This window comes from Triticum aestivum, chromosome 7A (genome assembly GCF_018294505.1).
Source record: "Triticum aestivum cultivar Chinese Spring chromosome 7A, IWGSC CS RefSeq v2.1, whole genome shotgun sequence".
Lineage (NCBI taxonomy): Eukaryota > Viridiplantae > Streptophyta > Magnoliopsida > Poales > Poaceae > Triticum > Triticum aestivum.
The window spans coordinates 612,851,608-612,877,807 of record NC_057812.1 but is presented as its reverse complement, the minus strand read 5'-3'; the positions used below and the strand labels follow the sequence as shown (position 1 = coordinate 612,877,807).

The following is a 26,200-nucleotide window of genomic DNA, read 5'->3' as shown; positions in this document are numbered from 1 at the left end:
GGAGTCCGGAGGAGGCGTTTCGCTCTCCATCATCTCCAGAAGAAGATCCCCCGAAGATGAGCTCTGCAGAGAAGGGCTAAGATTCGAACTGCAAGATAAACGCTTTGGTTATTTTCCTCAGAGGAAAGGTAACATACCTTCACTATTGAAGTGCTTTCTAACTACTTACAGCTCGTTGGAGGGCTGACCCTCGCGCGGACTTTGTGCGGTAAAAGTGTTGGGGAACGTAGCAGAATTTTAAAATTTTCTACGCATCACCAAGATCAATCTATGGAGTCATCTAGCAACGAGGGAGAGAGGAGTGCATCTACATACCCTTTTATATCACGAGCGGAAGCGTTCAAGAGAACGGGGTTGATGGAGTCGTACTCGTCGTGATCCGAATCACCGAAGATCCTAGCGCCAAACGGACGGCACCTCCGCATTCAACACACGTACGGAGCGAGGATGTCTCCCGCGCCTTGTTCCAGCAAGGAGGACGGAGAGGTTGAGGAATAGGGCTCCAACAGCAGCACGACAGCGTGGTCGTGGTGAAGCTGCAGTACTCCGGCAGGGCTTCGCCAAGCTCTTACGAAGGAGGAGAGGCGTTGGGGAGGGGAGGGGCTGCGCCTTGGATGTTGTGTGCAGCCCTCCCCTTGCCCCTCTATTTATAGGGGAAGGAGGAAGGGGGTCGGCCCCCTCTAGATGAGATCTAGAGGGGGGGCGGCGGCCAAGGGGAGGGGGCTTGCCCCCCAAGCAAGGGGGGCGCCCCATTTAGGGTTCCCCCCCCCCCAACCCTAGGCGCATGGGCCCAAGGGGGGATGCGTCCAGCCCATGTAGGGCTGGTTCCCTTTCCTCTACAGCCCATTAGGCCCTCCGAGAGAGGTGTCCCCTCCCGGTGGACCCCCGGAACCCCTCCGGTGGCCCCGGTACAATACCGATATGCCCCCGAACCTTTCTGGTGACCGTATGACAACTTCCTACATATAAATCTTCACCTCCGGACCATTCCAGAACTCCTCGTGACGTCCGGGATCTCATCCGGGACTCCGAACAACATTCGGTAATCACATACAAGTCTTCCTAACAACCCTAGCGTCACCGAACCTTAAGTGTGTAGACCCTACGGGTTCGGGAGACATGCAGACATGACCGAGATGACTCTCCGGTCAATAACCAACAACGGGATCTGGATACCCATGTTGGCTCCCACATGCTCCACGATGATCTCATCGGATGAACCACGATGTCGAGGATTCAATCAATCCGTATACAATTCCCTTTGTCAATCGGTACGTTACTTACCCGAGACTCGATCGTTGATATCCCAATACCTTGTTCAGTCTCGTTACCGGCAAGTCACTTTACTCGTACCGCAATGCATGATCCTGTGATCAACCACTTGATCACATTGAGCTCATTATGATGATGCATTACCGAGTGGGCCCAGAGATACCTCTCCGTCATACGGAGTGACAAATCCCAGTCTCGATTCATGCCAACCCAACAGATACTTTCAGAGATACCTGTAATGAACCTTTATAGTCACCCAGTTACGTTGTGATGTTTGGCACACCCAAGGCACTCCTAGGGTATCAAGGAGTTGCACAATCTCATGGTCTAAGGAAAGGATACTTGACATTCAGAAAAGCTACAGCAAACGAACTACACGATCTTTGAGCTATGCTTAGGATTGGGTCTTGTCCATCACATCATTCTCCTAATGATGTGATCCTGTTATCAATGACATCCAATGTCCATAGTCAGGAAACCATGACTATCTTTTGATCAACGAGCTAGTCAACTAGAGGCTCACTAGGGACGTGTTGTGGTCTATGTATTCACACATGTATTACGATTTCCAGATAACACAATTATAGCATGAACAATAGACAATTATCATGAACAAAGAAATATAATAATAACCATTTTATTATTGCCTCTAGGGCATATTTCCAACAGTCTCCCACTTGCACTAGAGTCAATATTCTAGTTACATTGTGATGAATCGAACACCCATGCAGTTCTGGTGTTGATCATGTTTTGCTCTAGGGAGAGGTTTAGTCAACGGATCTGCTACATTCAGGTCCGTATGTACTTTAGAAATCTCTATGTCTCCATTTTGAACACTTTCATGAATGGAGTTGAAGCGACGCTTGATATGCCTGGTCTTCCTGTGAAACCTGGGCTCCTTGGCAAGGGCAATAGCTCCAGTGTTGTCACAGAAGAGAGTCATCGGGCCCGACGCATTGGGTATGACTCCTAGGTCGGTAATGAACTCCTTCACCCAGACTGCTTCTTGTGCTGCCTCCGAGGCTGCCATGTACTCCGCTTCACATGTAGATCCCGCCACAACGCTTTGCTTGCAACTGCACCAGCTTACTGCCCCACCATTCAAAATATACACGTATCCGGTTTGTGACTTAGAGTCATCCAGATCTGTGTCCAAGCTAGCATCGACGTAACCCTTTACGACGAGCTCTTCATCACCTCCATAAACGACAAACATTTCCTTAGTCCTTTTCAGGTTCTTCAGGATATTCTTGACCGCTGTCCAGTGTTCCATGCCGGGATTACTTTGGTACCTTCCTACCAAACTTACGGCAAGGTTTACATCAGGTCTGGTACACAGCATAGCATACATGATAGACCCTATGGCCGAGGCATAGGGGACGACACTCATCTTTTCTCTATCTTCTGCCGTGGTCGGGCATTGAGCCGTGCTCAGTCTCATACCTTGCAATACAGGCAAGAACCCCTTCTTTGACTGATCCATTTTGAACTTCTTCAATATATTGTCAAGGTACGTACTCTGTGAAAGACCAATGAGGCGTCTCAATCTATCTCTATAGATCTTGATGCCTAATATATAAGCAGCTTCTCCAAGTTCCTTCATTGAAAAACACTTGTTCAAGTAGGCCTTTATGCTTTCCAAGAATTCTATATCATTTCCCATCAACAGTATGTCATCCACATACAATATGAGAGATGCTACAGAGCTCCCACTCACTTTCTTGTAAAATGCAGGCTTCTCCATAAGTCTGCATAAGCCCAAACGCTTTGATCATCTCATCAAAATGAATGTTCCAACTCCGAGATGCTTGCACCAGCCTATAAATCGAGCGTTGGAGCTTGCACACCTTGTCAGCATTCTTAGGATCGACAAAACCTTCCGGCTGCATCATATACAATTCTTCCTTAAGTAAACCATTAAGGAATGTCGTTTTGACATCCATTTGCCATATCTCATAATCATAGAATGCGGCAATTGCTAACATGATTCAGACGGACTTCAGCTTCGCTACGGGTGAGAAAGTCTCATCGTAGTCAACCCCTTGAACTTGTCGATAACCCTTAGCGACAAGCCAAGCTTTATAGATGGTCACATTACCATCCGCGTCTGTCTTCTTCTTAAAGATCCATTTATTTTCTATGGCTCGCCGATCATTGGGCAAGTCAGTCAAAGTCCATACTTCGTTTTCATACATGGATCCTATCTCGGATTTCATGGCTTCCAGCCATTTGTCGGAATCCGAGCCCGCCATCGCTTCTTCATAGTTCGAAGGTTCACCGTTGTCTAACAACATGATTTCCAAGCCAGGGTTGCCGTACCACTCTGGTGCGGAACGTGTCCTAGTGGACCTACGAAGTTCAGTAGTAACTTGATCTGAAGTTTCATGATCATCATCATTAACTTCCTCTCTAGTCGGTGCAGGCACCTCAGGAACATTTTCTTGAGCTGCGCCACTTACCGGTTCAAGAGGTAATACTTCATCAAGTTCTACTTTCCTCCCACTTATTTCTTTTGAGAGAAACTCTTTCTCTAGAAAGGACCCATTCTTGGCAACAAAGATCTTGCATTCGGATCAGAGGTAGAAGGTATACCCAACAGTTTCTTTAGGGTATCCTATGAAGACGCATTTTTCCGATTTGGGTTCGAGCTTTTCAGGTTGAAGTTTCTTGACATAAGCATCACATCCCCAAACTTTTAGAAACGACAACTTAGGTTTCTTCCCAAACCATAATTCATACCTTGTCGTCTCAACGGATTTTGACGGAGCCCTATTTAAAGTGAATGCGGCAGTCTCTAAAGCATAGCCCCAAAATGACAGTGGTAAATCGGTAAGAGACATCATAGATCACACCATATCTAATAGAGTGGGATTACGACGTTCGGACACACCATTATGCTGAGGTGTTCCAGGCGGCGTGAGTTGTGAAACTATTCCACATTTTCTTAAGTGTGTGCCAAATTCGTGACTCAAGTATTCTCCCCCACGATCTGATCGCAAGAACTTGATTTTTCTATCACGTTGATTCTCAACCTCACTCTGAAATTCCTTGAACTTTTCAAAGGTCTCAGACTTGTGTTTCATTAAGTAGACATACCCATATCTACTCAAGTCATCAGTGAGGGTGAGAACATAACGATAGCCACCGCGAGCCTCAACACTCATTGGACCGCACACATCAGTATGTATGATTTCCAATAAGTTGGTTGCTCGCTCCATTGTTCCTGATAATGGAGTCTTGGTCATTTTACCCATGAGGCATGGTTCGCACGTGTCAAATGATTCGTAATCAAGAGACTCTAAAATTCCATCTGCATGGAGCTTCTTCATGCATTTGACACCTATGTGACCAAGGCGGCAGTGCCACAAGTATGTGGGACTATCATTATCAACCTTACATCTTTTGGTATTCACACTATGAATATGTGTAGCATTACGCTCGAGATTCATTAAGAATAACCATTCACCATCGGAGCATGACCATAAAACATATCTCTCATATAAATAGAACAACCACTATTCTCGGATTTAAATGAGTAGCCATCTCGAATTAAACGAGATCCTGATACAATGTTCATGCTCAAAGCTGGCACTAAATAACAATTATTGAGGTTTAAAACTAATCCCGTAGGTAAATGTAGAGGCAGCGTGCCGACGGCGATCACATCGACCTTGGAACCATTCCCGACGCGCATCGTCACCTCGTCCTTCGCCAGTCTTCGTTTATTCCGCAGCTCCTGCTTTGAGTTACAAATTTGAGCAACCGCACCGGTATCAAATACCCAGGAGCTACTACGAGTACTGGTAAGGTACACATCAATTACATGTAAACATATACCTTTCGTGTTGCCGGCCTTCTTGTCCGCTAAGTATTTGGGGCAGTTCCGCTTCCAGTGACCACTTCCCTTGCAATAAAAACACTCAGCCTCGGGCTTGGGTCCATTCTTTGGCTTCTTCCCGGCAGCTTGCTTACCGGGCGCGGCAACTCCCTTGCCGTCCTTCTTGAAGTTCTTCTTACCCTTGCCTTTCTTGAACTTAGTGGTTTTATTCACCATCAACACTTGATGTTCCTTTTTGACTTCTACCTCTGCTGATTTCAGCATTGAATATACCTCGGGAATGGTCTTTTCCATCCCCTGCATATTGAAGTTCATCACAAAGCTCTTGTAGCTCGGTGGAAGCGACTGAAGGATTCTGTCAATGACCGCGTCATCCGGGAGATTAACTCCAAGCTGAGTCAAGCGGTTATGCAACCCAGACATTTTGAGTATGTGCTCACTGACAGAACTATTTTCCTCCATCTTACAGCTGAAGAACTTGTCAGAGACTTCATATCTCTTGACCCGGGCATGAGCTTGAAAAACCATTTTCAGCTCTTCGAACATCTCATATGCTCCGTGTCACTCAAAACGCTTTTGGAGCCCCGGTTCTAAGCTGTAAAGCATGCCGAACTGAACGAGGGAGTAATCATCAGCACATGACTGGCAAGCGTTCATAACGTCTTGGTTCTGTGGGACGGGTGCGTCACCTAGCGGTGCTTCTAGGACATAATCTTTCTTGGCAGCTATGAGGATGATCCTCAGGTTCCGGACCCAGTCCGTATAGTTGCTGCCATGGTCTTTCAGCTTGGTTTTCTCTAGGAACGTGGGCCATTTGATCTACAAGACATATTGTAAAGATTTTAGACTAAGTTCATGATAATTAAGTTCATCTACTCAAATTATTCAATGAACTCCCACTCAGATAGACATCCCTCAAGTCATCTAAGTATAACATGATCCAAGTTAACTAGGCCGTGTCCGATCATCACGTGAGACGGACTAGTCAACATCGGTGAACATCTTCATGTTGATCGTATCTTCTATACGACTCATGCTCGACCTTTTGGTCTTCTGTGTTCCGAGGCCATGTCTGTACATACTAGGCTCGTCAAGTCAACCTAAGTGTATTGCGTGTGTATATCTGGCTTACACCCACTGTATTCGAACGTTAGAATCTATCACACCCGATCATCACGTGGTGCTTCAAACCAACGAACCTTCGCAACGGTGCACAGTTAGGGGGAACACTTTCTTGAAATTATTTCAAGGGATCATCTTATTTAAGCTATCGTCGTTCTAAGAAAATAAGATGTAAAACATGATAAACATCACATGCAATCAAATAGTGACATGATATGGCCAATATCATTTGCTCCTTTTGATCTCCATCTTCGAGGCTCCATGATCATCGTTGTCACCGGCATGACACCATGATATCCATCATCGTGATCTCCATCATCGTGTCTTCTTGAAGTTGTCTCGTCATCTATTACTTCTACTACTATGGCTAACACTTCAGCAATAAAGTAAAGTAATTACTTGACGTTTATGTTGACACACAGGTCATAAATAAATAAAGACAACTCCTATGGCTCCTGCCGGTTGTGATACTCATCGACATGCAAGTCGTGATTCCTATTACAAGAACATGATCATCTCATACATCACATATATCATTCATCACATCCTTTGGCCATATCACATCACAAAACACTTGCTGCAAAAACAAGTTAGACGTCCTCTAATTGTTGTTGCAAGTTTTTACGTGGCTGCTATAGGTTTCTAGCAAGAACGTTTCTTACCTACGCCAAAACCACAACGTGAATTGCCAATTTCTATTTACCCTTCATAAGGACCCTGTTCATCGAGTCCGATCCGACTAAAGTGGGAGAGACAGACACCCGCCATCCACCTTATGCAACTAGTGCATGTCAATCGGTGGAACCAGTCTCACATAAGCGTACGTGTAAAGTCGGTCTGGGCCGCTTCATCCCACGATGCCGCCGAATCAAGACAAGACTAGTAACGGCAAGCAAATTGACAACTTCGACGCACAACTGCTTTGTGTTCTACTCGTGCATAGTAACTACGCATAGACCTAGCTCATGATGCCACTGTTGGGGAACGTAGCATAATTTTAAAATTTTCTACGCATCACCAAGATCAATCTATGGAGTCATCTAGCAACGAGGGAGAGAGGAGTGCATCTACATAACCTTGTAGATCACGAGCGGAAGCGTTCAAGAGAACGGGGTTGATGGAGTCGTACTCGTCCTTATCCAAATCACCGAAGATCCTAGCGCCGAACGAACGGCACCTCCGCGTTCAACACACGTACGGAGCGAGGACGTCTCCCGCGCCTTGATCTAGCAAGGAGGAGGAAGAGGTTGAGGACGAGGGCTCCAACAGCAGCACGATGGCGTGGTGGTGGTGAAGCTGCAGTACTCCGGCAGGGCTTCGCCAAGCTCTTACGGAGGAGGAGAGGTGTTGGGGAGGGGAGGGGCTGCGCCTTGGATGTTGTGTGCAGCCCTCCCCTTGCCCCTCTATTTATAGGGGAAGGAGGAAGGGGGTCGGCCCCCTCTAGATGAGATCTAGAGGGGGGGCGGCGGCCAAGGGGAGGGGGCTTGCCCCCCAAGCAAGGGGGCACCCCCTTTAGGGTTCCCCCCCCCCCCCAATCCTAGGCGCATGGGCCCAAGGGGGGGATGCGGCCATCCCATGTAGGGCTGGTTCCCTTTCCTCTACAGCCCATTAGGCCCTCCGAGAGAGGTGGCCCCTCCCGGTGGACCCCCGGAACCCCTCCGGTGGCCCCGGTACAATACCGATATGCCCCCGAACCTTTCTGGTGACCGTATGACAACTTCCTACATATAAATCTTCACCTCCGGACCATTCCGGAACTCCTCATGACGTTCGGGATCTCATTCAGGACTCCTAACAACATTCGGTAATCACATACAAGTCTTCCTAACAACCTTAGCGTCACCAAACCTTAAGTGTGTAGACCCTACGGGTTCGGGAGACATGCAGACATGACCAAGACGACTCTCCGGTCAATAACCAACAGCGGGATCTAGATACCCATGTTGGCTCCCACATGCTCCACGATGATCTCATCGGATGAACCACGATGTCGAGGATTCAATCAATCCGTGTACAATTCCCTTTGTCAATCGGTACGTTACTTGCCCGAGACTCGATCGTCGGTATCCCAATACCTTGTTCAGTCTCGTTACCGGGAAGTCACTTTACTCGTACCGTAATGCATGATCCTATGATCAACCACTTGATCACATTGAGCTCATTATGATGATGCATTACCGACTGGGCCCAGAGATACCTCTCCGTCATACGGAGTGACAAATCCCAGTCTCGATTCATGCCAACCCAACAGACACTTTCAGAGATACCTGTAATGAACCTTTATAGTCACCCAGTTACGTTGTGATGTTTGGCACACCCAAGGCACTCCTAGGGTATCCGGGAGTTGCACAATCTCATGGTCTAAGGAAAGGATACTTGACATTCAGAAAAGCTACAGCAAACGAACTACACGATCTTTGAGCTATGCTTAGGATTGGGTCTTGTCCATCACATCATTCTCCTAATGATGTGATGCCGTTATCAATGACATCCAATGTCCATAGTCAGGAAACCATGACTATCTTTTGATCAACGAGCTAGTCAACTAGAGGCTCACTAGGGACGTGTTGTCGTCTATGTATTCACACATGTATTACGATTTCCGGATAACACAATTATAGCAGGAACAATAGACAATTATCATGAACAAAGAAATATAATAATAACCATTTTATTATTGCCTCTAGGGCATATTTCCAACAAAAAACACCCTCCAAGGCAGGACCCTCTAGTGGGGATTTCTTCTCCCATTTGGAAGCCTCGGTTTCCGGATCGTCTGAGGCAGTCCTATTCCTTCCCCGAAGCGAGAGAAGGTCGGATTCTTCTCCTTGGTTGTCCTCCTTCACGGAGGCGCTCGTTCCCTCGGTTGGAACTAGCAGCGATGGTTGGCCCGCTTCCGCCCATATTATCCCCCCCCCCCCGTATCTTCCCTCGAGGGCTCCGGGCAAGGTGCGAGCTTGAGCATCTTTTCCAGCACCGGATTTTCCAAGCCCTCAGGGTGGGGGGCCGAACACCGGATCATCTTCACCTTTGTTAGCCAGTCCTGGTCAAAGAGCAATCTCTCAGAAATGACATCATAAATAAAAGACGGTGTGTTCGGCTAGAGGATTACTTACTTGTTCGGCGGCGCGGTTGCTGCTTAGGCCCACGTCCTCAGTGGTATCCGGACACTCTATTTGAGGTCCGAAGAATGACTGGTACATTTCCTCGTGCGTCAGGCCGATGAAATTCTGAATGGCCCGCGGTCCTTCTGGGTTGAAATCCCACAAGAGAAGGGGTCGGCATTTGCAAGGTTGGACTCGACGAACTAGCATAACTTGTATTACCACAATCAAATTAAAATCCCCTCAAAGAGATCATGAATACGGCTTTGCAGTATAGGCACGTCCTTGGCTGGACCCCAGCTCAGACCTCTATTGATCCATGACATTAGTTGTGGTGGGGGGCCCGAGCGGAAAGCGGGGGCGGCCATCCACTTGGCACTTCTGGGAGCCGTGATGTAAAACCACTCCTGTTGCCATAATACGGACACCTCTGGAAAGAAACCCTTTGGCCACGGAGCTCCGGCCATCTTGCTTATTGACGCGCCTCTGCACGCCGCATGTTGCCCCTCGATCATCTTCGGCTTCACTTCGAAGGTCTTGAGCCACAGGCCAAAGTGAGGGGTAATACGAAGGAAGGCCTCACACATGACAATAAATGTCGAGATGTGGAGAAAGGAGTCCGGGGCTAGATCATGGAAATCTAGCCCGTAATAGAACATCAAGCCTCTGACGAAGGGATCCATAGTAAGGCCTAGGCCTCGGAGGAAGTGGGAGATGAACACAACGTCTTCGTTGGGTTCAGGAGTAGGGACGACCTGCCCTCGGGCAGGCAGCCGATGCAAAACCTTGACGGTCAGGTATCTGGCCTCCCTCAACTTCTTGATGTCTTCTTCCGTGACGGAGGAAGGCATCCATCGGCCTTGAAGGCTAGATCCGGACATGATTGAAAGTCCGGAGCACCTGACCTGGGCTTTGGGTGTTAGAACTCAAGGCCGGGGAAGGATTTGATTGAGCACAGGAGGGAAAAAGTAAAAGCCTTGTCCCTTTATAAAGAGGGTGAATATCAAGCGTCCTCTCCGAAACCGTTTGGACTTTCCTATAATCTAGGAGTCCTAGACACAGTTGGGTTACCCACACCCGTATTGATGAGGATCCCGTAATCAGGGGACACGATCTCTGCCTTGACAAGACGTGTCAAAAAACTGCCTCGCGTTATGTGCGGGGCTAGTTAAAAGAAACGGTTCGAATAAGCACTGGGCCATGGCATGATGTCATGTTGCCAAAACGTGTCAGCAGATTAAAGATTTGTGGAAATATTATTCTCTCTATGGTGGTATGTGGAATTTGTTTTTGCAGGGTCGGACACTATCCTTATATTCAAAATTCTTCCATGGTGTATTCGGAGGAGGAATCCGCCTTGCAATGCCGAAGACAATACTGTGCGCCGGACTCATCGTCATTGAAAGCCTGGTTCAGGGGCTACTGTGGGAGTCCTGGATTAGGGGCTCTCCGGACAGCCGGACTATATCCTTTGGTCGGACTGTTGGACTATGAAGATACAAGACTGAAGACTTCGTCTCGTGTCCGGATGGGACTCTACTTGGCGTGGAAGGCAAGCTAGGCAATACGAATATGGATATCTCCTCCCTTGTAACCGACCTTGTGTAACCCTAACCCTCTCCGGTGTCTATATAAACCGGAGGTTTTGGTCCGTGGAACAACATCAACTACAACATACAATCAAACCATAGGCTAGCTTCTAGGGTTTAGCCTCTCTGATCTCGTGGTAGATCTACTCTTGTACTACCCATATTATCAATATTAATCAAGCAGGACGTAGGGTTTTACCTCCATTGAGAGGGCCCAAACCTGGGTAAAACATTGTGTCCCGTGCCTCCCATTACCATCCGGCCTAGACGCACAGTTCGGGACCCCCTACCCGAGATCTGTCGGTTTTGACACCGACAGAGTGTTTGAAAGGAGTTTTTCAAAGAAAGACCTCGGTGAAGCTGCTTACATATTGAGCATCAAGATCTATAGAGATAGATTAAGACGCTTGATAAGTTTTTTCAATGAGTACATACCATGATAAGATTTTGAAGTAGGTCAAAATGGAACAGTCAAAGAAGGAGTTCTTGCCTGTGTTGCAAGGTGTGAAGTTGAGTAAGACTCAAAACCCAACCACGACAGAAGATAGAGGGAGAATGAAAGTCATTCCCTATGCCTCAGCCATAGGTTCTATAAAGTATGCCATGCTGTGTACCAGGCCTATTGTATACCCTGCCCTGAGTTTGGCAAGGGAGTACAATAGTGATATAGGAGTAGATCACTAGACATTGGTGAAAATTATCTTTAGTGGAATAAGGATATGTTTCTCGATTATGGAGGTGACAAAGATGGTTAGTGCAAGGGAGTACAATAGTGATATAGGAGTAGATCAAAGATGGTTAAGTTTCCTAACCATACACATGAGTTGTTATTTGATCAATAGGATCACATAATTAGGAGAATGATGTGATTGACTTGACCCATTCCGTTAGCTTAGCACTTGATCGTTTAGTTTGTTGCTATTGCTTTCTTCATGACTTATACATGTTCCTATGACTATGAGATTATGCAACTCCCGTTTACCGGAGGAACACTTTGTGTGCCACCAAACGTCACAATGTAACTGGGTGATTATAAAGGTGCTCTACAGGTGTCTCCGAAGGTACTTGTTGGGTTGGCGTATTTCGATATTAGGATTTGTCACTCCGATTGTCGGAGAGATATCTCTGGGCCCTCTCGGTAATGCACATCACTTAAGCCTTGCAAGCATTGCAACTAATGAGTTAGTTGCGGGATGATGTATTACGGAACGAGTAAAGAGACTTGCCGGTAACGAGATTGAACTAGGTATTGATATACCGACGATCGAATCTCGGGCAAGTAACATACCGATGACAAAGAGAACAACGTATGTTGTTATGTGGTTTGACCGATAAAGATCTTCGTAGAATATGTAGGAGCCAATATGAGCATCCAGGTTCCGCTATTGGCTATTGACCGGAGACGTGTCTCGGTCATGTCTACATAGTTCTCGAACCCGTAGGGTCCGCACGCTTAACGTTTCGATAACAGTTTTATTATGAGTTTATATGTTTTGATGTACCGAAGGTTGTTCGGACTCCCGGATGTGATTGCGGACATGACAAGGAGTCTCAAAATGGTCGAGACATGAAGATTGATATATTAGAAGCCTATGTTTGGATATCGGAAGTGTTCCGGATGAAATCGGGATTTTACCGGAGTACCGGGAGGTTACCGGAACCCCCCGTGGCTTAATGGGCCTACATGGGCCTTAGTGGAAATAGAGGGCAGCAAGGGGAGTGTGGGGCGCCCCCCAAGGCCCAAACCGAATTGGTTTAGGGCAAGGGGGGCCGGCCCCCTCTTTCCTTCTCCCCACATACCTTTCCTTCTCCCAAGTCCTACTCCAACTAGGAAAGGGGGGAGTCCTACTCCCGGTGGGAGTAGGACTCCTCCTGGCGCGCCTCCTCCCTGGTCGGCCACCCCCCCCTTGCTCCTTTATATACGGGGGCAAGGGGGCACCCCAGAGACACAACAATAGATCATTTGATCTTTTAGCCGTGTGCGGTGCCCCCCTCCACCATAGTCCACCTCGATATTACTGTAGCGGTGCTTAGGCAAAGCCCTGCGTCGGTAGAACATCAACATCGTCACCACGCCGTCGTGCTGACGAAACTCTCCATCAACACTCGGCTGGATCGGAGTTCGAGGGATGTCATCAGGCTAAACGTGTGCTGAACTCGAAGGTGCCGTACGTTCGGTACTTGATCGGTCGGATCATGAAGACGTACGACTACATCAACCGCGTTGTGCTAACGCTTCCGCTTTCGGTCTATGAGGGTACGTGGACAACACTCTCCTCTCTCGTTGCTATGCATCACCATGATCTTGCGTGTACGTAGGATTTTTTTAAAATTACTACATTCCCCAACAGGGAGACCCCACATCGCTGGTGAGGCTCGGACACAAGCTCGCCGAAAGCGAGGCATGACCGAGAAATTGATTCTAGGAGGGAGAGCTCGTGCTCTGCTCTGTAATCTACAAAACTCATATGTAGCTATTGTGAAGAAAATCGACTATCCTAAATTGTAAATTCAGGCGACTTATATATATAGCTATTGCGAAGAAGAAAAACAGTTGACTCGCACACATGTGCTCCATACAAGATATGGTGAAGGTGTCTTTATTCTTACGACTTATGTCCTCCCTCCGATCCTTTTTACTCTGCACATAAGAATTGTCTGAAGTCAAACTTCTTAAAATTTGACCATATTTATATGAAAAAATATTAACATATAGCATGCTAAAGTTATACAATATGAAACTTTAGGTCCTGATGCATAAACTAGTATTGATTTCACATTGTGAATGTTGATATTGTTTCTATGAAGTTGGTCAAACTTTACGAGACTTGACTTCAGACAAATCTTATATGCGAACTAAAAAGGATCGGAGGGAGTACATAGTACAACCTCCGTTTCAAATTATTTATTTTAAATGTGTCTAGATATGAATATATATAGACACGTTTTAGTGTTAGATACATTTAGATATATTAAAACTAAGCACTTTTCTAGCCCTCTCAGGGCATCAGCGCTCCGAGCCGTCTCTTTATCCGTCGGATCTTCACTTCTAGGCTTCATTGGCCGTCCGATTGCCTCTTAATCGAAGCTAAGTCGTGCGTACAGGCTTCGTTGACAGCGTAACGAGCGCTAACCCTCTCGGGCCGCTGCTCCGGCGGTTTATTTGGGCATTTGACATTCAATTGGGCCTACTGGGCCTGTAGTAGGATCCCGTGCAATGTAAAAGTGGAGAACCCTGGACACTCGTGACCGCGACGGACAGCGCATCATCAGATGCACGGACGCGAGCGGCGCGACGGGGTGGGATGTGACGGCGAACAGCCATGAGAATCGCCAAGGGTGCTTGATTGAAAGGTTAATAAGCCATTAGCGCCAATCGATGCTCCGGACAGTTACAATGGCGATTCATATTTTCCATTCAATTCATACGAGCCCATATATTCCCAACCTTGCCGCTGATCCTTTTCCACCACTGCTCACTTTTGCAAACCATTCTCCATCACAGAGCGAAGTTTGATGCCTAGGGTCCAGCCCAATTCTCCCTGTTTGCTGCATCTACTGTTCACCCAATTCTTCCTCAATTTTCAGTGATATACTGTTCTTTGTTTTTTTTAAACGCAGGTTCCACACGTTGACAGATTTGAGCCTCCTTCTGCTGGGTTAGAAGGTGATGCACTGGTTTCAATTCTCAATTGTTGTCTACATATACTGATGTGTTCTCTGTCTATTTCATAATCTCAAATGATTGCAGGCTTCACTACAAGAAGGAATTCCAGCTATGTACTGCTTTGTTTCTTTCATTCTTCTAGGTAAATCTGCTGGAATACAATGACTAATGGAAAGGTTAGTATCAATTTTCTCTTGTGCCTCCTTTAATTATGACTCATCTCACTATCTATGTATTGTACTATGTACCTTTCATTCACATGATATGATTTCAGTCTATGATTGTTTGAAATAATCAAAGTACCGCCTACTGTTCCTGTGCTATGTAGCAGGTTATTTAGCAAGTGAAAGATGCGCAGAAGACAAATGTTGTACAAGGCACCGAAGGATCAAATGAAAATATTGTGCTTCCCAGATCGTGATATGATGGTAAGCCCAAATTTGCTCAGGTTATACATGATATACTGATCGTGAAACTGAAAACAGAACAAAAGCATTGTGTAAAGAAGATGATTTTGATGGTGAATTGGATCGCAACATTGTCGCAAAACTAATGCAAATGTTAAATGGTGTAAACCGACATAAATTCACTCTTCACTTCATTGTCAAGGAGAAGTTCCTTCGCTATGGGCTACTCTCTTTCCAAGTGAACAGCATAACACAGATTCACACAAAGACAAATGTATTTGAATTCAACAAACTTAGCGTTGGGTCAAGCAGCACATCAACAGATATTTAAATTTCCAATTTATTTACTTCCACCTGCCTCAAGTTGTAGTACACTAACCTATAGTATATCTCTTTTACAGGTAAACACTAGCAGTAACAACAAAGAACCCGAGGACAAGGACATGGACAACACTAATGAAAGTGATAAAAGTGAAGGACAGATCTCTCCGTCACTGGATTCAATAGTACAATCATTTCTCATTTTCTTATATCCTTGACAAATATATTTACTTGATTATGACCATGATCTTTCAATGAATAAAGGAACAGATACACCTCTTCTGCCAAGGAACATGAAGGGCCATCTAAAATTGCTACTGCAAGCAAAAATGGTTCACAGGGCACTAGCAAGAAGCCATAAAAAAGGTAACACCAAAACTTGCAAACTAAAACCATGCCCACTTACTATTTATTTACAAACTTCTCTATGGACTACAGGGACAGAACTGAAGCCAACAAATCAACTTCGGCAAAGTAAAAGATGCACTTATCATAAAAAGAGCTTCGATCAGCGTATTTCAAAAGCAAATATAGAAATGGCGACCTTCTGCATTCGTCCATCTTTTGAAGTTATTTCATTTTCCATTAATAAATATATCACGTATGTGCGAATGCTACTGTATCATCAGCTGATCAACAACTTTGTCTTCAGCAGTTAATGTGTCTCGGTAGTATGTTTTGCAGAAACTATTCCTCTTGTGCACTGAATAATGAAACAACTTATGCATTTCTTATTAAGATAATGCACTTCTTAAATCTTCTACTATTCTGCCAAGAATATTTAAATCTCAATGCTGTAATATCTCGTTCTATTAGTATAAAAATGCGCTTTTTCATTTTCCAGTTCATCTTTCTCTTGACATGCAGAAACTAACATTTCATCATAGTTTGTAAATTCATATGCAAAATGACGATTATTACCCTAAATTCAGCAGAGGAACAAGACCTTACGTGTCCACGCCTAAAAAAAGTTGCAGCGTGGAGCTTCTAATTCCTCTCACGTATCATTGTTTCTCCTCAAAAAACATCAGTTACAGATGCGTGGTGCAAAATGATACTGAATACTTCTAAATGTCTGAATATTAAACACCCATTAAACCCCATATAATATTTATTAGCCTGACCTCAAACACCATTCTTCTATGGTTAGAGTATTAGCTAATTCCTGCTAAGAGGTACCTATGTTCTCAATTTATGTTTGTCGCATGGCTTTTTCAGATCTGACATATTTTCATACCCTTGCTTCAAATGGATAACAATATCATTGAACACATTCTAGAGACTGCTGAGGCATGAGACAAGGCCCTGTCGAAGATCATACTTCTAGATAAATTGAAAAGGGCCAGCCCAAGAACGAACTAATAGCCCAATATCTTTGGCTTGTTTAATCCTCCTGGCATTTCATGTATACCTTTGATTTCCAATATTCAACAAAGGATGGATGGAGGTACAATTAAAAATAAAATCTCAAGCTAAAATTACAATACAAAATTACTGAACAACGTGTCTCCGTATATTCATATCAATGCCTACCATTAAATCGCACAAATCGACGGGTGCAACAACGCGCGCCGGCATGGTCTAGTATAAATGATAATTAAGTTGGGACGAGGGAGTACAATGTATGCATCTTATTTACTGTTTATCGGCAGCAAAGTCGACTTGACCGACGCCCAGGACATTTTCAGGCGCTTACATGAACGCGCTTGATTATAGCTTGAGCTCCTGACGGTAGCCCCAGAGCGTCTCGGCGGATCGGTGGAGCGTCGTTTCTTCGTCGCCGGTGAGCTCCAGCTCAGCGGCAATCCCTGTTGGAATTTTGCTAGTAGGCCTTTGGCCCAAAGCCCAACTAAAATTCTGAAATTCTCTTGGCCCATTCATGCACATATGTGAGTGGAGTGAGTGAGGCTAAAGTTTAGTCCCACCCCGGAAGTTGATAGAGAGTTGCACCTCTTTATAAGGTGAGCTCTTCTACCACTTGTATGAGCATGAGAAGAGGAGACCTACACGCGCGCTCCTCCTCCTCGCTCGGCTCGCCACAACGCATCGCGGGTTGCGGGATTGAGCCGAGCCGAGGATAGAGCTATGCACGTTGTCTATATTTTTGCTGCATGGGAAAATTAATGAGTCATTAATTAATAATTAACGGACGCGTTAATTACTGAACCGTTTCCGATTCTTTTGGATCGTGACGACTCGGGCGTGGGGTTTACTCCCACGACCTACCCGACCCGCACTATATAGCCAGGCAGACGTCTACCCTAGCCGCCGCCGCTTCGTATGGTTTCTCACTACCGTTCCAGATCATTGCGCCGCCAAGCAAGTCTTCTCCATCCCTCCTTCCGGCGTGCACCGCGAGAAGGGACAGCAGGCCTCCGGAACCCCGCCTCTCGTGATCCTGTACGGGAGAGGGGCGATCAGGTTTTTGGGGAGCGCACTCGCGCGACTGCTGGCAGCGACGACTTCGCGAACGACGACTTCTTCCCCGACCTCGGCAACCTCATCCTCGACGACATGGGCGACAACGTCAACGCCGGCGGTGCTGCACCCGCTGCACCGTATGTGATTCTATCCTTCCTGTTCGAGATCGTGGTAGAATTCATGTTTCTAGTATGTTCCCTAGATGTGATATGTTCATCTGCTATGCTAGTTCGCATGATTAGTTTAATCTCTGCTGATGTGGTCATGATTTATCTTCTGTTTATTCGGATTAAATCTCGTAGTAATTTGCTCATATTTCCAACAATCCAAAAACCTGATTATAGGCAATTTACTCCGAGTGGTTTTGCTGCGCATCTGAAGCCGCCTGCCTTTAAGGGGGCGCAATATAAGAGGTGGCGCACGAGAGCAGTCTACTGGTTTCAGACCATGGGCTGCTATGATGCCACCAAGGGCAAGCCTGAGGGCGATCTTAATCCAGCACAGCTGGAAGCTTTTGAGAAGATCGATACCCTCTTTAAAGGCGCTCTTCTGAGTGTTCTTGATGACTCCATTGTGGATTCGTATATGTCGTTTGACAACGGCAAGGACATGTGGGCTGCGCTCGAGGCCAAGTTTGGTGCCTCGGACGCCGGCAGCGAGTTGTACGTCATGGAGCAATTCTATGACTACAAGATGACTGATGAGCGCCCTGTTGTACAGCAGGCTCATGAGATACAGTCGCTCGCAAAAGAACTTGAGTACTTCAAGTGTGTGTTGCCGGACAAATTTGTTGCCGGAGGCATCATTGCCAAGCTTCCACCTTCGTGGAACAATTTTGCTACTTCCCTGAAACACAAGAGACAGGAGTTTTCCGTTGCGGATCTCATTGGTACTCTTGATGTTGAAGAGAAGGCGAGAGCAAAGGACACACGTGCTCGAGTTGCTGAGGGAGGTTCTAGTGCCCACATGGTACAGAAGAAGAACTCCCAGCCCAACAAGTTCAAAAACAATAAGAACAAAACTCAGGGCAAAGGCAAGTTTGATACAAAGAACAAGCCATCACATTCTACCAACTTCAAGAAGAATTCTCATAAGAAGGGGAAGGGACTTTGCCATGTCTGCGGTGATCCTAATCACTGGGCTCCGAAGTGTCCTAACCGCTTTGAGGAGCGCGAACATGAGAAGAGCGGCAAGTCCGCTAATGTTGTCATCGGTGATACTGATATGAAGGAATCAGGGTACGGTATTTTTCCTACCATCCTTTCAGTATTTCAATCCCCTGATTGGTTAATTGACACCGGTGCCAATGTACATGTTTGTGCTGACGCCTCCATGTTTTCTTCTTACCAGGCAACAGGGACTTCACCCGTGCTGATGGGGAACGGGTCACATGCCATCGTTCGAGGTGTTGGTACGGTCGATCTGAAGTTTACTTCGGGGAAGACTGTGCGTCTGAAGAACGTTCATCATGTGCCGTCCATCAATAAAAATCTCGTTAGCGGTTCCCGTTTATGTCGAGATGGTTTTAAGTTGGTTTTCGAATCCAATAAAGTTGTAATTTCTAAGTGTGGACAATTTGTTGGAAAAGGCTATGAGTGCGGAGGCTTGTTCCGCCTATCTTTGTCAGATATTTGCACTAAAGTTATTAATAATGTTTGCCACAATAATGAGTCTGATATTTGGCATTCACGACTCTGTCATATTAACTTTGGTTGCATGACGCGGTTAGCCAATATGAATTTAATTCCGAAAATCTCTACTGTCAAAGGCTCCAAGTGCCAAGTATGTGTGCAAGCTAAGCAACCTCGCAAGTCCCATAAGACTGCAGAGGCAAGAGACTTGGCGCCACTAGAGCTTATACATTCTGATCTTTGTGAGATGAATGGCGTGTTGACAAAAGGTGGAAAGAGATACTTCATGACGTTGATTGATGACTCCACTAGATATTGTTATGTGTATCTTCTGAAATCAAAAGATGAGGCTTTGACTTTCTTTAAAAACTATAAAGCTGAGGCAGAGAACCAACTTGATCGAAAAATTAAACGGCTTAGGTCCGATCGTGGTGGAGAGTATTTTTCCAATGAATTTGATCTGTTTTGTGCGGAACATGGTATAATCCATGAGAGGACGCCTCCCTACTCACCCCAGTCAAATGGGGTAGCCGAAAGAAAGAACCGAACTCTAACTGATATGGTTAACACCATGTTAGACACTTCGGGTCTATCCAAGGAATGGTGGGGGGAGGCGCTAATGACTGCGTGTCATGTCCTAAACCGAGTTCCCACAAAGCATAAGACCATGACTCCATTTGAGGAATGGGAAAGGAAAAGGTTGAAACTCTCTTACCTACGTACTTGGGGTTGTTTGGCGAAAGTCAATATACCAATTCCCAAGAAGCGCAAGCTTGGACCAAAAACCGTGGATTGTGTTCTTCTGGGCTATGCTTTTCATAGCATCGGCTATAGATTTTTGATAATAAAATCTGAGGTATCCGACATGCATGTTGGTACGATTATGGAATCAAATGATGCAACTTTCTTTGAGGACATATTTCCTATGAAGGATATGTCGAGTTCATCAAATCAGGAGATACCTACTCCATCTAGTGAGGAATTCACTGTAATTCCTGAACCCACCATTGCGATGGAACACGTTGAGAATCCTGTTGAGGGTAACAATGGAACTCCTGTGAGGAGTAAGAGACAGAGGACTGCAAAGTCTTTTGGTGATGATTTCATTGTGTACCTCGTGGATGACACACCCAGGACTATTTCAGAAGCCTATGCATCTCCTGATGCTGACTACTGGAAGGAAGCTGTACGTAGCGAGATGGATTCCATCTTAGCTAACGGTACCTGGGAGATCACTGACCGTCCTTATGGGTGCAAACCTGTAGGATGTAAGTGGGTGTTCAAGAAGAAGCTTAGACCTGATGGTACGATTGAAAAGTACAAGGCACGGCTTGTGGCCAAGGGTTATACCCAGAAAGAAGGTGAAGACTTCTTTGATACTTACTCACCCGTGGCTAGACTGACCACAATTCGGGTGCTACTATCACTGGCTGCCTCACATGGTCTTCTCGTTCATCAAATGGACGTTAAGACGGCTTTCCTCAATGGAGAGTTGAAGGAGGAAATTTACATGGATCAGCCAGATGGTTTTGTAGTACCTGGTCAGGAAGGAAAGGTGTGCAAGTTATTAAAGTCTTTATATGGCCTTAAACAAGCTCCTAAGGAGTGGCATGAGAAGTTCGAAAGAACATTAACTGCTGCCGGCTTTGTAGTAAACGATGGTGACAAGTGCGTGTACTATCGCTATGGTGGGGGCGAAGGAGTTATTCTTTGTCTGTATGTCGACGACATATTGATCTTTGGAACCAAACTTGATTTAATCAAGGAGGTTAAGGATTTCTTATCTCGCTGTTTTGAGATGAAGGATCTAGGAGTAGCTGATGTTATCTTAAACATCAAGCTGTTGAGAGATGAGAATGGTGGGATCACACTGCTTCAGTCTCATTATGTGGAAAAGGTCTTGAGTCGTTTTGGGTATAGCGACTGCACGCCTTCTCCAACTCCATATGATGCTAGTGTGTTGCTTCGAAAGAATCGACGGATTGCTAGAGATCAACTGAGGTATTCTCAGATTATTGGCTCGCTTATGTATTTGGCGAGTGCCACGAGGCCTGACATCTCTTTTGCTGTGAGCAAGCTGAGTCGGTTTGTGTCAAAACCGGGAGATGATCATTGGCATGCGCTTGAGAGAGTTATGCGCTATTTGAAAGGCACCGCGAGCTATGGGATTCACTACACCGGGTATCCAAGGGTACTGGAGGGTTATAGTGACTCAAACTGGATATCTGATGCTGATGAGATTAAGGCCACAAGTGGTTATGTTTTTACACTTGGTGGTGGCGCTGTTTCCTGGAAGTCTTGCAAGCAGACCATCTTAACGAGGTCAACTATGGAAGCAGAACTCACAGCATTAGACACTGCCACTGTTGAAGCAGAGTGGCTTCGTGAACTCTTGATGGACTTACCTATGGTTGAAAAACCAATACCCCCTATCCTGATGAACTGTGATAATCAAACTGTGATCGTCAAGATAAACAGTTCTAAGGACAATATGAAGTCCTCAAGGCATGTGAAGAGGAGACTAAAATCTGTCAGAAAATTGAGGAACTCCGGAGTTATTACGTTGGATTATATCCAAACGTCGAAAAACTTGGCAGATCCCTTCACAAAGGGTCTATCACGTAATGTGATAGATAATGCATCGATGGAGATGGGTTTGAGACCCACCGCATGAGTTGTCCATAGTGGTAACCCACTCTATGTGATCGGAGATCCCGTGAAGTAGAAGTGGGAGACAAGCTGTTGGTCAGCTGGGAGGAGAGTATCCCTATATTAATTATCCCACTCCGTGAAGATGCAATACTCTCCTGATCTGCATGGCAGGTTGATACTTATCTTAATGTGTTCCAAGTGGCTTATTCGGGTAAGCAGAGATGTTGTCCTGCAGAACATCTTCTGAGGAACACACCTATATGAATTTGACTGTTAACGTCGCAGTCTGTGAGAATTGGGTGTTCTCTAATAAATTCATGAAAGGCCCTGGAGTATGACGTATACGCTCCATCCGCGGGGAAGCCTTGCGGCAGCCCAGTATCGGTCAAGAATTTGTGTGAAACTAGTTTCACAGAAAACTTGTAGTTCAAGGCATAGTCCACTATTCAAGTTGTGATCTAGTGTAGCATAAATTTCTAAGTGGAAGTTCAACTTCACAGTCTCCACTAAGCACCGACATATAAAACAATGTTTTGGAACTAAATGATGAGATGTGCCAATGATACTTTGTGGGGGATTGTTGGAATTTTTCTAGTAGGCCTTTGGCCCAAAGCCCAACTAAAATTCCGAAATTCTCTTGGCCCATTCATGCACACATGTGAGTGGAGTGAGTGAGGCTAAAGTTTAGTCCCACCCCGGAAGTTGAGAGAGAGTTGCACCTCTTTATAAGGTGAGCTCTTCTACCACTTGTATGAGCATGAGAAGAGGAGACCTACACGCGCGCTCCTCCTCTTTGCTCGCTTCGCCACGACGCGCCGCGGGTAGCGGGATTGAGCCGAGCCGAGGACAGAGCTATGCACGTTGTCTATATTTTTACTGCATGGGAAAATTAATGAGTCATTAATTAATAATCAACGGACGCGTTAATTACTGAACCGTTTCTGATTCTTTTGGATCGTGACGACTCGAACGTGGGGTTTACTCCCACGACCTACCCGGCCCGCACTATATAGCCAGGCAGACGTCTACCCTAGCCACCGCTGCTTCGTATGGTTTCTCACCACCGTTCCAGATCATTGCGCCGCCAAGCAAGTCTTCTCCATCCCTCCTTCCGGCGTGCACCGTGAGAAGGGACAGTAGGCCTCCGGAACTCCGCCTCTCGTGATCCTGTACGGGAGAGGGGTGATCAGGTTTTTGGGGAGCGCACTCGCGCGACTGTTGGCAGCGACGACTTCGCGAACGACGACTTCTTCCCCGACCTTGGCAACCTCATCCTCGACGACATGGGCGACAACGTCAACGCCGGCGGTGCTGCACCCGCTGCACCGTATGTGATTCTGTCCTTCCTGTTCGAGATCGTGGTAGAATTCATGTTTCTAGTATGTGCCCTAGATGTGATATGTTCATCTACTATGCTAGTTCGCATGATTAGTTTAATCTCTGCTGCTGTGGTCATAATTTATCTTCTGTTTATTTGGATTAAATCTCGTAGTAATTTGCTCATATTGCCAACAATCCCGAGCACGCCGCGGCGCCCGAGCCTGGCCGGGAGGCTAAGGAAGACCTCGTGGGTGTCGCCGGGGACGAACCCCTTGGCGAGCACCGACACCGGGTGGACGCGCCGCTGGTCGCGGAGGAGCGACCGGGCCAGGCTGGCCGCCGAGTAGCCGATGGCCCAGGACGTGTACCCCTTGAGGCCGATCACCTCGCCCGCGCAGCCCACCGCATCGAACAACGAGTGGGTCTTCTGGAGGTAGCTCAGCACCGGCATGCCGCCGACGCGGATGCTCCACCACAGCGCCAGCGCGCCGTCTCCATGCTCGCTGACCATGTACGCCTGCATGTCCTGCGCGCCCACGTCGAGGTGCTCGGCCAGGAGGCACCGCAGCCTGGCGGAGTCGAGGTCCGTGCCGGAGCCGATCACGCGGCTCGACGGGAACCCCGACAGCTTCCATGCCGCATACGCCAGCACGTCCACCGGGTTCGACACCACCAGCAGTAGCGACTCGGGCGACCCCTCCGCCACCGTCGGCATGACCTCCCTCAGCAGCGCCACGTTCCTCCTCAGCTGGTCCATCCGCGACGCCGCCGCCGTCTCCCTGGGCACCGTGATGATGGCCAGGTCGGAGCTCCTGGTGAGCGCGAGCACGTCGGTGCCTGCGACGATGCGGACGCGTGGGAGGAATGCCGCGGCGTGCTGCAGGTCCAGCATCTCGCCGCGGACCCTGTCGGCCTCTGCGTCCACGAGCGCGATCTCGTCGGCGAGGCCCTCCGTGAGGATGGTCTGCGCGATCGCCATGCCCACGTTGCCAGCTCCGATGACGGAGACCTTGGTGAGCCGCTCACAAGGCCGCAGCGCGATCAGTTCCCCATCGTGGACGGGCGATGGAACCTGGCGGAAGAAGCCCGCGCCCTTGTCGACATCGAAGCCGAGCTTGCACAGCGAGGACGCCTCCTTCATCAGGCTCATGGTGTCAGTCAAATCGATCTCGGGGGTTGTGTTGATAACTTATATTGTGCTTACTCGATCAGTTGGGTTTGGAACTTTGGGTGCAATGCATGGTGCGTACGTAGCTGAGAGCTCTCCTACTTATACTACCACAGTAGCAAAGTAGTGGGCACAAAGGAGGGGTTGCTGTGAGGCCTATCTCTAGATCATAAGAGCATCTCCAACAGGCGCCGGTCGCGTCGCGCGCAAAAGACAGATATGCCACGCGCGCATCGTCTGGTTTGGCGCGGCGCGCAACGCTGGCTCCAGCAACCGCGCTAAAATGCAGCGCGCGTGCACCGCTCCAGCAGTGCGCCAAAATGTAGCGCGCGTGACTCGCACAAACAATATATGCATTCGAAAACAGAAGCAAAAAGATCAAAACAAACAAAAATAAATAGTTCAATTTCATTTATTACAACTCAAACAAACAGTTTTTATCGTTCAATACAACAAATAGTGCAATTAAACACAACAAATAGTTCAACAATACAATAACGAACGCACAAATCATGATGCTCTTTGTCGTCCATTTCATGCCCACCACTCCTCAATGAGATCCTTTTGAAGATCATTATGCGCTGTGGGACGTCGAATGGCATGATAGGAGGCAACAAAACGGGCCACCCTTTTAGCCCTCCATCACACTCGCACGGGATGTCCCAAGAACTCATACTGAGAGTAGTCTACATCTTGGCCACGCTCATTCTCGATGATCATGTTGTGCATGATCACACAAGCGTGCATTATGTACCAAAGCATCTTCTGATCCAAAATCTAGCCGGTCCTCTCACAATAGCAAATTGGGCTTGCAAAATCCCAAAAGCTCTCTCCACATCTTTTCTAGCCGCCGCCTGAGCATTGTGGAAATCAAGATTTTTCTTACCTTCTGGCTTTTTCAACGGCTTGACAAAGGTTTGCCACTTTGGATAGATGCCATCCGCTAGATAATAGCCATAGTTGTATGTACGGCCATTTGCTACAAACTGCACCGGTGGCAACTCTCCATTTGCAATCTTACTCATCAGTGGTGACCAGTTGACAACATTGATGTCATTCAAAGATCCAGGCATTCCAAAAAATGCATGCCAAATCCAAGTCTCTTGATCGGCCACCGCTTCAAGGATTATAGTGGAACCCTTTTTTGGCCGTGGAATTGCCCATGCCATGCCTTTGGACAATTCTTCCAAGCCCAATGCATGCAATCTATTGAGCCAAGCATGCCAGGAAAACCGCGAGCTTTGTTCATCGCTAAAAGCCTTGCGACGTCTTCAGCGTTGGGAGATTTCAAATACTCATCGCCAAACACTTGCACAATTCCGACTGCGAAGCGCTTGACACACATGATGGCTTGGCTCTCACCCATAGCCAAGTGATCATCAACTAGATCAGCCGGTATACCGTATGCCAACATACGCAAAGAGGCTGTCACCTTCTGAAAGGTGCTATGCCCGAGCTCTCCGACGGCATTCCTCCTTTGCTGAAAAAGCGGTCATTGCTCACTAGTTTCTCTGCAATGCGCCTGAACAACTCGGTGCTCATCCTAAACCGGCGACGAAAATACGACCCGGGGTATGTGGGATTCTCCGCAAAATAATGCATGATCAATCTATTGTGGACATCGATCCTATCCCTCCAAATTTTTTGACGACCCATAACCGAACCACCGTGCTTCGGTTTTTTATTAA

General features: G+C 46.9%; 1 protein-coding gene and 1 long non-coding RNA gene across 2 annotated transcripts; one reads left to right on the top strand and one right to left on the bottom strand.

Moving 5' to 3' along the window:
* The first annotated feature begins 14,674 nt into the window (after positions 1–14,674).
* On the top strand, positions 14,675–15,864 carry LOC123149553 (uncharacterized). Its single transcript, XR_006474748.1, has 4 exons — positions 14,675–14,768; positions 14,924–15,020; positions 15,401–15,686; positions 15,759–15,864. It is a non-coding gene; the product is annotated as an uncharacterized lncRNA (long non-coding RNA).
* A 1,166-nt stretch (positions 15,865–17,030) lies between these two features.
* Positions 17,031–24,494, bottom strand: LOC123147323 (L-lactate dehydrogenase B-like). The gene is made up of 2 exons (XM_044566551.1): positions 23,534–24,494; positions 17,031–17,128 (listed from the first exon to the last, which is right to left on the bottom strand). The coding sequence occupies exons 1-2, from the start codon at positions 24,492–24,494 to the stop codon at positions 17,031–17,033; spliced, it is 1,059 nt and encodes a 352-aa protein (XP_044422486.1).
* Positions 24,495–26,200: the final 1,706 nt, after the last annotated feature.

Coding starts and splice junctions, on each gene's coding strand:
- LOC123147323 (XM_044566551.1), bottom strand. CDS start 24,494: ATGAGCCTGATGAAGGAGGCGTCCTCGCTGTGCAAGCTCGGCTTCGAT. Junction 17,129..23,533: donor CGGCGTGCTCGGGATTGTTG/GCAATATGAGCA, acceptor AAATTCCAACAG/GGATTGCCGCTGAGCTGGAG.